The following is a 10747-nucleotide window of genomic DNA, read 5'->3' on the forward strand; positions in this document are numbered from 1 at the left end:
AATAATTATCTAATTTGCATATTCAAATTATCTAATCCTAGAATATTTGTTTACTCCAAATCAAGCTGCTTAATATTTAATTTTTGTACACTTCCTAGTCAATGACTTATAATCAGTTTGTGAAATTTACAACTTTACAACTTTGCATATTTTTAAGTGCCATTCTATGCATACATATACTTTAGGAAATAGAAAAAAAAATCATGAATTTTGTTTCTCTGTTTTTCTCGTCTATTATACCTGCTGCATAAAAACTACTAAATATAATTAATATTCGTTTTATAGATATAAAATTACTACAATATAAAAAAATTGCTATAAAAAAGCCTTACAAAATAGGTTTTGCATGTTATCATATATGTGTGTCACTTTGTGAACTGAACATGCATCCATTACAATATATGTTTGCATGCTTCCTACCACTCATCAGCCTTTCATCAATTACTGCATATGCCGCTATTGACATTTCAAAAAAAAAAAGAACGAAAATGTCTGTTATTTTTTTCCACTCCATTGTTTGGGTGTTTGTGGTGGCTGGCTCAATGCGGTATTACACATGGATATATGAGCCGACATGGACGTTTGTATTGTCATTAATGTATTATGGGGTTGTCTATGTAAACCAGACCAATACAAACTGCACTGCACGCATGGTAACGTATTGACACGCCACAGTGCTAAGCAGTTTGTTTCTTCCTCTCTGGGGAATATAAAACAAAGGCTGATTCTGTCTGTTTCTTATTTAACAGTACTGTTTGTTCCCTCAGCAGTTAATACCCTCACGCTGTATAAATCATGTTACCATTAAAAGTATTTGCTTCTACTCAGTCTACTTTTTCATATAATCAATTGTCCATTGTTTACTCACTTGTTGATATAGCCATGGTGGTATTCCAATGTTATTGACATTTAGACTCTCTTGCCTCTTGATGTTATTGACAGTTGAATATTGATGTACCAAATGTAAATGTTTCATGTGCTAGTGTGAATACTTTATGTGCTAATATGAATGTTTTATGTGCTGATGTAAGTGTTTTATCTGCTAATGCAAGTGTTTTATGTGCTAATGTGAGTGTTTACATGCTGGTGTGAATGTTGTATGTGCTAATGTGAATGTTTCATGTGCCAGTGTGAATGATTTACGTGCTAACATGAATGTTTTATGTGATAATGTATGTATTTTATGTGCTGATGTAATTTCGTAAGTGTTTTATGTGCTAGTGTGAATGTTGTATGTGCTAGTGTGAATGTTGTATGTGCCAGTGTGAATATTCTATGTGCTAGTGTGAATTCTTTATGTGCTAATGTGTTTTATGTGCTAGTGTAAGTGTCTATGTGCTAGTGTGAATGTTGTATGTGCCAGTGTGAATACTTTATGTGCTAATGTGAATGTTTTATGTGCTAATGTGTTTTATGTGCTAGTGTAAGTGTCTATGTGCTAGTGTGAATGTTGTAAGTGCTAGTGTGAATGTTTTATGTGATAATATGAATGTTTCATGTGCCAATGTATGTGTTTTATGTGCTAATGCATGTGTTTTATGTGCTAGTGTGAATGTTGTATGTACTAGTGTGAATGTTTTACGTGCTAATGTGAATGTTTTATGTGCTAGTGTGAATGTTTTATTTGCTAATGTGAATGTTTTTTATGCTAATGTGAATGTTTCATGTACTAAAATGTAAATTTTTGATGTGCTACTGTGAGATTTGTATATACTTATAGTTATCCTATGTACCAGTACAGATCCTAAAGTTTATAATTGAATGATAGTAATATTAATAAACTATTGTGTTATATATCGATGCAGGTCACTGTAAACTACTTTGGTGTGTCATTACAGTCACTGATCTTTCAGAGAGGATCTATGTTCCTGCTTTGTGTTTCCGCTTGTAAATCCCCACCATTATCCTGGTTATCCCCTACAGCATTGTAATAGAAGCTGACTTTGCTCTCTTCTCAGAAATGACACCATCAACTCCTGAAAGGAAAACAACATTACATAAAATGCTGGACTTGGTGAAGGGGGACGAGTCTGAGATTAGCGCCAAGGAATTCAACAAAAAGTTGCAGCGAATGTTGGAAGAAACGCTGACAAAAAACATGCACCTACAAAAGGTACGTCAGCAATGACATTATTGTCACGTGATTGTCGCTATTACGTCACAACTAGTGACGCTGAGTTATCTTAAAATCATTTCCTCAGATATTATCATGTTCTCCTTAATTTATTCTATAGCAGACTTTATCAGAATCACATTTCCATCAGGTGAATGATACACACAAATTAAAAATTATAACTATTGTACGCTGGATCATTAAAATATGACCATAAACCATAAACATATCTCTGTCATTTATCGAAGCACATGTACAACTACTAATATGCAAATATGGTAATTGTGTGTATGGTAATTTAGAATTTTTAGCTTGGAATTTCAAAATAGTACATTTAAAGTGAAGTGGTTTGTTTATTGGGTATTCTGTAATTTTGAATGAGTAGAATGGAGGGGGAGAAGGTAGTAATTATGTGGTGTACACTCCTGTAATACAGTCAGTCTATGCCAGGTCACATGCTAATTACTTTGATTATTACATGTAAGGGAAACAAATGCACAAGTCTGTAATGTTCATCAGCTTTACTGTTAACTTTTGCATATACATATGAAAGAAATGTCAGATTTCCTCACATATATTGTACTTCTGACACCCCTTGCTGCATATTGGACTATTCCATATGCTTATTGGCCAATTTTAGAATGCTATACATTTCTTTAGAGCATGGTGGTACACATGCTGACTGCAGTATAGACCAAGAGAACCACTGACTGTTTTAATTCCGTTCTGCTCCTAAACTCAACAGCAAAGATTTATTACAATTTGTAATGTTCCTTTCCAGTTCAGTGCCTGATGCAGTTTTTTGTATCTTTATTACTATTATTTGTAATTATAATAAAACGAATGCAGTTCTCACAGTGGTCGATCAATACTCTGTTCAGGCGACCTACAAAGTTAATCGCGGACAACCGTTATAAATGTGGGAACTACCCATTCAGTTCAAACCTGGTGAATGCAATACTTGGTTCAATATGGAATTTTGTGATTATGTTTTGTTGTCGTCCCTGGCAACATATTTATTTTTTTCATATTTTTTTTTTATTAAAAAAAAAATCATACAGACACCTCAAACACAGAAAATAGAATATAAAAAGATAAATTATATGACAGGTTTTAAAGCAAACATTTGCACTTTCAATATAAGAACAACTTTAAAGGAATTTCTCATTGTTGACAGTATGCCTGAACATATTGTTTTCAAATATTTAGCATCAAATTGTTTTATTTCTTATTTTATGCATTGTAAAGAAATATGATTGAACATAGTGCATTGTTATAATTATTAGGTTCTATCACAAATGTTGAAAAAAGTATTTCATTTCATACATTGTTTTGAAGAAAAAATTTCTAGCATACCGGGTACTACCAAGTTTGTTCCTCCGTGTCGGACGTGTGTGTGTAATGTCTGTATTACAATATATATTTATGTTGTAAATTATGGCACATGTTGCATCTGTCTCATGAGCATATTGCATCTGTCTCATGACACATGTTGCATCTGTCTCATGACACATGTTGCATCTATCTCATGACACATGTTGCATCTGTCTCATGACACATGTTGCATCTATCTCATGACACATGTTGCATCTGTCTCATGACACATGTTGCATCTATCTCATGACACATGTTGCATCTGTCTCATGACACATGTTGCATCTGTCTCATGACACATGTTGCATCCATCTCATGACACATGTTGCATCTGTCTCATGACGCATGTTGCATCTATCTCATGACACATGTTGCATCTGTCTCATGACACATGTTGCATCTGTCTCATGACACATGTTGCATCTATCTCATGACACATGTTGCATCTGTCTCATGACGCATGTTGCATCTATCTCATGAGCATGTTGCATCTCTCTCATGACACATGTTGCATCCATCTCATGACACATGTTGCATCCATCTCATGACACATGTTGCATCCCTCTCATGACACATGTTGCATCTGTCTCATGACACATGTTGCATCTCTCTCATGACACATGTTGCATCCATCTCATGACACATGTTGCATCTGTCTCATGACACATGTTGCATCTCTCTCATGACACATGTTGCATCTATCTCATGACACATGTTGCATCCATCTCATGACACATGTTGCATCTATCTCATGACACATGTTGCATCTGTCTCATGACAATGTTGCATCTGTCTCATGACACATATTGCATCCCTCTCATGACGCATGTTGCATCTATCTCATGACACATGTTGCATCTATCTCATGACACATGTTGCATCTATCTTATGCCATAAAACTTGTCAAGACTGAAACACTGGTTTGCATTCCATTCTTCCTGGTCTGACATTGTTCAAATCTGTCTCAAATCCATTTGTTGGTGTTCTGTTCTACACAAGTCCCATTTCTATGCTGAATTTACTGTTTATAATATTAATATCTTATCTTTGTGTATATTTTTCAGGATATCGAAATGTTATCTGATGAAATAGTAAGACTGAGTAAGTTAAGTGTCACTGCCAATCAATCAAATAATGGACAACCAAGCAAGTAGTACATCAGGAATTTCACTGTCAACAAATAAAGAAGTGTTAATCTTGTATAAAGTTTTATCCCGATTTGAAGACTGAGAACAAAATTCTGTCGAAATGAAAGTTGTGTCTGTGCAGTAGAACAGTGTATATGCTCAAAGTTAAGTACCGGTAGTTAGAAATAACAATGATGGTTTTAATAATTAAAGAATATTTTTCTCTTCAAATGCGATAGATAATATATATATATATGTATAGTCTTTATCTGTGATTATTAGAGATAGGTGGCTTGGATCGCTATGGTTACTTCCAAGGTTATGGGTAATCACTGACAACTATTTAAACTTGATGTTTAATTCAATGAAGGCTACGTCTGCCATTATTCATTAGAAGGTCCAAATCTGAATGACCAGAATGTTAATTTTGTTCAGCTCTGTCGGAGTGTTTAAAACGAGTACCCAGACAGTTAATTAGTATGGAGAATATTTAACAATGCAGTTTGTATGATTTGTATTGATGCAATTTCTCAGCTTTGAGATGTGTAGTTCTACCCAATATGTACATGATAGTTTATACAGTAACCATGGATCTGAGCTTTCACTTGCTGGATTAATGTGCAGAAATTGAAATATTTCAAACCGTGAATCAAATCCTAATAAATTATGCGGTAATTTTTTAATGTAATCTACATTTTTACTGTATTCTTACATGTAGATGCAACTTAGTTTCCATGATAAATATTGTATATACACCCACCAAAATTAGTCTTATTCTTCTTAACAGAAACAAATTTATAAATTGGTTATTCAGATTTTACCCTGTAATGTTTGCAAGGCAACCTATGCTTGAATAACGCTGTGATTCAATTACTAAGTACTGATTTTTTGGGTATTCTCTTAAACTGATATCTAAACAAGCATGTAATAACTGTATTTATTTCATCACAAACATACAATGTGCAATGTTTTTTTTGTTTTTTTTTTGTAACAGCTATTTTTACCATTAGGTCACTTGTAGTTTTGATAATCACTTTAAATTCTATTAATAATGATGTCTGACTACTTGATGATACAGTACGTGATAGCACCTGTTGTTGTTTACATATACTTAAAGGCAGAGTGTTTTGTTGGGTGGTCTTTGCGAGACAGGACATGTACGAGTCCAACCTGCATTGTTATATTCTTAATTATAAACAACAATAGCCTAGTTCAATTCAAGGACAATTCTTTTTCTTCTTTCAGTTTCTGATTTCAATTGTAATGGCACATAGGAGGAGAGGGGTCTTTTGAAAGTTTGAACGATGATGTTCCATGGGTGGGTATGAGATATGTTCATTTATATTGATATTCACAGCGTCATGCTGGTATCGATATGATCTGATTTGTTGTTGTATTTCAATCAATACAACATTGTCCACTTGCACTCCCAAAGCATTTCCCACAAAGCTGCGAGTGTTTTGGATTGATTATCAACACTAGTACTGTGGCTTTTTGATAACCGTTCCCTCATGAACCTTGTATGTATGTATATGTCAGATTTAATATATTACTGGTATTATATAACATTATTGTGGTTTGTTCACCCAGTGTTAAAATATATTATCACTTTTTGATGACATAAATGCATATTTAGAAAATGATGTGTGTCTATTTTGACCTGCCATACTGAATCAAACGTTGGATGTACCGGTAAGTCCTGAAAGCTATTTTCCATTGTTGCCAAAAATGAAAAAGTCAAGAAAATACACGATTTCTCATTGCTCATGGGCAATCTTTTGTGGTGGGCGGAGTCTCAGATAAGGTAATTGCAAGAATACTATATAAGGATTCATTTTTCGCTGGTATTTAACTTCTTTCTGATCACTATTTTTTACTGTGTTTTAAATTCAAAGATTTTTCACTGAATCAATAAGTTCTTTTTTTGATTTTACATATCCACATGGATTTCATTTAGTGAATTTTGCTTACTACTGGCTAAAGCCAGCAATTGACCTTCACTTGCAATGCCAAGCAACAACGTAGTGATTGAGCTGCACCTTTGTTCTTGACAACTGACTTCCACTGTCTGTCTATTATTTGCGAGCTATACAGGTTGGGTTTATTAACGGTGTGGGAGGGGTGGAAATACCATAACATTGTGCAGGACAAAACAAACATAAAATCCTAAATCCAATGTTATATTGAATAGGGATATCAATACTGAGTTTACTTGAGTTTTTCCCATGCACATGTTATTGGAAAAACTAAATGATGATCAAAGAACTGCACTGCTTTAATTCCTGCTTTAATGAGTGTTCGATGTGAAACTTTCGCTTTGCAAGTACAGGTTTCTTATTTTGACAATTCAAAGATATGCCGGGGCTGGGTGTATCTCAACCATCCAATGACTTATTGCATAAAATTAATACTTTCCATAAATAAGTGACCATATTTGTACTTTCAAATAATATTTGTTACTGACAGGTTGAAGTTTGTGTCTGCTGGTGGTAAAACTACAATATAACTTGCGAACCATTTCGGATAACCCATACTATTATTTAATAATTTTTTTTCAATCATAATTTGCATTTATACTTTGATTCAAATTGAAATCGAACATTATTTTACGTAACACGTCTTTATCAAAGACACTGCTTCAAAAAACAACACTTGAACTTGTTTGCAAAAGTGCAATTTAATCACAACAAACAGCAAGTTTTTGTAGAATTTGATTTTATTACATTACTTCACATAATACCTGGGCATTTATTTCACATTAATATTTATTGTTAAGATTTATTTTTTCTGGGAATGTTTTATTTGTCATTAATTTAGATTTTTTTTTTTTTTGATTCTTTTTTTAAATTTAAAAATTTTTATCTTACAAATAGCATTAGATAATGGCATGTTCTTATGCTTTTCCAGTTTGTTGAAAAGTTTTATACCAGTATCACAAACACAAATGCGATTTCTTTGAGTAGACCGACCACTTCCACTTTCATATTGCACAATAATATTAATACATCTGTAAAAACTGAACTACATCACAATCAAACACACAAGCTTCCACTGATTTTCAGTCCAGGTAGATTTAATTGTTGCATGACCTGCATGAGTTTGTAATTATTTACATTTTATTATTTTATTAATTAATTGTTGGTTTGTTTTTTAACTTGACAGTAATTTTACATTCAGTACTAAGTTGATGTATGGAGTTATGAATGCTCATTGTTTGGTTCACCTGTATAGCCTGAGCTGCTTAACGCATGTACCTAATATGTCACAAGTGACTGATGCCATGGCAACTGTTTGTAAACAGTAATTTTTACTGCAATGTATCAATGATATGTCTGCATGTTATTGCGCAATACAGTAGATAAATATTGCTACATTTATTGACGCCGCCTCATTTGTTTGCTTTTCACAAGTACCGGGGGTACTACATCATGACAAATTGCAATGCTACAGAAAGCTATGAAGGCAATAGATGGACATGACCAACTTTGTCATTTGTTATAATAAGTTTCGTGCATATACATATATGTTGGCTGCTGCTTGATGCATGCCTGAAAGTTTTGTAAAAATCTTGTTTTTATTTTGTTTTGTTTTTAAGAAAACATAATTCACACCTAAACAGTATTCTTTTTTTCAGTATTACATCTTCCATGTTATGTATTTTTAATAATTCTCCTTGTGTCTTAGTTTTTTTTTTTTTTTTTATTTATTTATAATATTAATTGCTATCAGTATTTGAGATGTATTATGATTAACCTAATATCAATGTCATTTATTGGTTAAAAATTAAGCTAGGAAAATGAGGACAATTGAAATTTGTGTCATCCGCCATCTGGGTTATAATTGTATGCCTGCAAAGTCCAATCTTTCATGTTTTGAAACTGTGAATTGTAATTTGAGAAATGACAGATACAATGCCCCCCCCCCCCCCCCCCTCTGTATCAGCAAAACGATAACATATAGCCTATGCATAATTTGTTTACAGCCGGTGAAAGTAAATAAACACTCACACATGACTTACGCAGAGTTTTTTTTTTTATTAACAAACTGCCTGTCTAGTGAATGTATTGCACATATTCAGTCATTATTGCTGAACTGTGATGCACAGTAAACACAAAAAGACAATACTGTTTAAAACCAAAATAAACACTTGTCAAGTAGAATAAGAAGAAACTGTTTGACCTTCAAAATGTCAGCTGCAATGTACTTGCACTTTGTAAATGTCGTGCAGTGTCTGTTTCAGATTGAAGTTGTTGTTTTTCTGTAGATTGATCTGAAACATCTCACTTAATAATAATAAAAAATGTATTTTGATCGATGGTGATGTAAATTTTAAAAAGATTGTTCTGTCATTTTCTGAGTTTATGGCTAAAATGTGTTGATAAAAGTTTCTAATGGTATTTTTCATGATGGTTATCAAAACTTTGATGCATTTTTGTATGCATGCATGCATGCAAAATTTCCAACTCAAGCAGACATGCTCTTCTTCATGAAAACTCACTTTCAGATTTGACTAAATTAATGTACAACAATACAACTCCAAATAATAACAGAAAAAAATAAGTCATTCGTAAGGTTTTATATTGATGTTTGTATGTATTGAAAGGTCAACTGTTATTGAAAATATTGTATGTGATGTAACCTTGACAACCAATCTATTGAAATGAATATCCCTATGAGTGACCAGGATACACACACAATGCGTGAAGACGCTTACAATCATTATTTTCCCATCTAAAAAAAAATTTGATACAAATTTTCAGTTTGCTATATTCCTTCAATTTTTATTTGAATTTTTGACTGCATACACACTTGTTGGTATCTTTTGGAGAATTTGGATGACAAATTTTTAAAATTTCGATTAAAATTTTACGAACAGAGAAAGCAGATGCCACTCAGCATGCTTCTGTGAAAGATGACAATGGATAACAATGGTCGTGAAAGGGTTCGAAGGTCACTGTGTTCTTAAGTAGCACATTATTACCGCCCAAAACAAACACCAAAACTAATATACATTGCAGCATCCACATAATAAAAAATTGGTGCAGTGCTGCGTATCTGAGCTATTTTCTTTCACTACAATGGCTATTTGAAAGTCTGAAGGAAAAAAAAGTACCTGGATTCGTATTTAAACTTCATACGTACTTTGAACAAGTTTTTAATTTATAATAAGCGAGTAGAGTTTTGCAATGTGGATCATTGTTTTGCATGGAAAACAGCTCTGATACCCCTTCTTTTTATTGAATTTATTTCTCCTCAAAATAACAATTTCTAACTTGTTGGTGGTGTCTGTTCTTGCACGAATTCAAAAATCTTATATTTCTGATATGCTATGAATATCTTTTGTGTGAAATAAAATTTGAAAAAAACCAAGCCCCCTCCTCTTTCTCTTTCTAATTTTTATCTCTAAAAAAGTGATGTACGAAATTTGAGCGTGGGCAAAATGAGTAGTTGAGAGAGCAATTGTCAGAAATGTAATTATAGTAATTACGTCACAACTAGTAATGTTTTTTTAAAAAAAGAGAAGACGTTTGCTTTTAAAAATTCATTGCTGTGAAACATTTTCAGAGTCTACTGATGTCTACAATAATCTTTGATATTTATTGATCTGTCAAGATTAGACTGTTCTATCTTTGTAACGATGTATTAAGTGTCTTGATAATCTATTTATTACTAGTAAATGATATATATGAATATGTATGTTCAAATTGTTTGTAAATTGCAATGTCGCTATCATGTGCCAATGGCCATGAGTACGTGTAATAAAATGTGGTGTCAATAAAATCATGGTGTAACTATGTACTGTACATTTGTGTGGGTATTTTTCAATATTTCCTAATTTATTTTGTCTCTTGGTAAGAAATAATGTAGGTGTTATCGATGGTCTGAGTGGCTAACTATTCAATGTATGGTAATGCATGTTTTAGAAACACTGGGGTACAAGATAGTATGAGTGCAATTCAGAAGACTTTGACAAAAACTATAGGTTTATATCTGCAAAACCACACTATCAAACAAATGTTTTGGCTTTATATCACAAAAAATGATAAAATTGAAAGATTCACCAAGTAGATGCATTGCTCTGTGCATGGTGCAGAATGGAGGTTAATTTATATACAAAAGGTCTATTGTATGT

General features: G+C 32.9%; 1 protein-coding gene across 2 annotated transcripts in view; it reads left to right on the top strand.

The window, feature by feature from the left end:
• The window catches only part of LOC102808401 (GRIP1-associated protein 1-like), a 43317-nt gene extending 32899 nt beyond the window's left edge, over positions 1–10418 (top strand). For both annotated transcript variants that reach the window (XM_006812559.3, XM_085496964.1), the window contains 2 exons: positions 1959–2113; positions 4552–10418. In XM_006812559.3, coding sequence (XP_006812622.1) covers positions 1959–2113; positions 4552–4641 — 245 coding nt within the window. In that variant the 3' untranslated portion in view covers positions 4642–10418. The remainder of the gene's footprint in view (positions 1–1958; positions 2114–4551) is intronic.
• Positions 10419–10747: the final 329 nt, after the last annotated feature.

The sequence above is a fragment of the Saccoglossus kowalevskii genome, chromosome 3, assembly GCF_978046115.1.
Source record: "Saccoglossus kowalevskii chromosome 3, keSacKowa6.1, whole genome shotgun sequence".
Classification (NCBI taxonomy): Eukaryota; Metazoa; Hemichordata; class Enteropneusta; family Harrimaniidae; genus Saccoglossus; species Saccoglossus kowalevskii.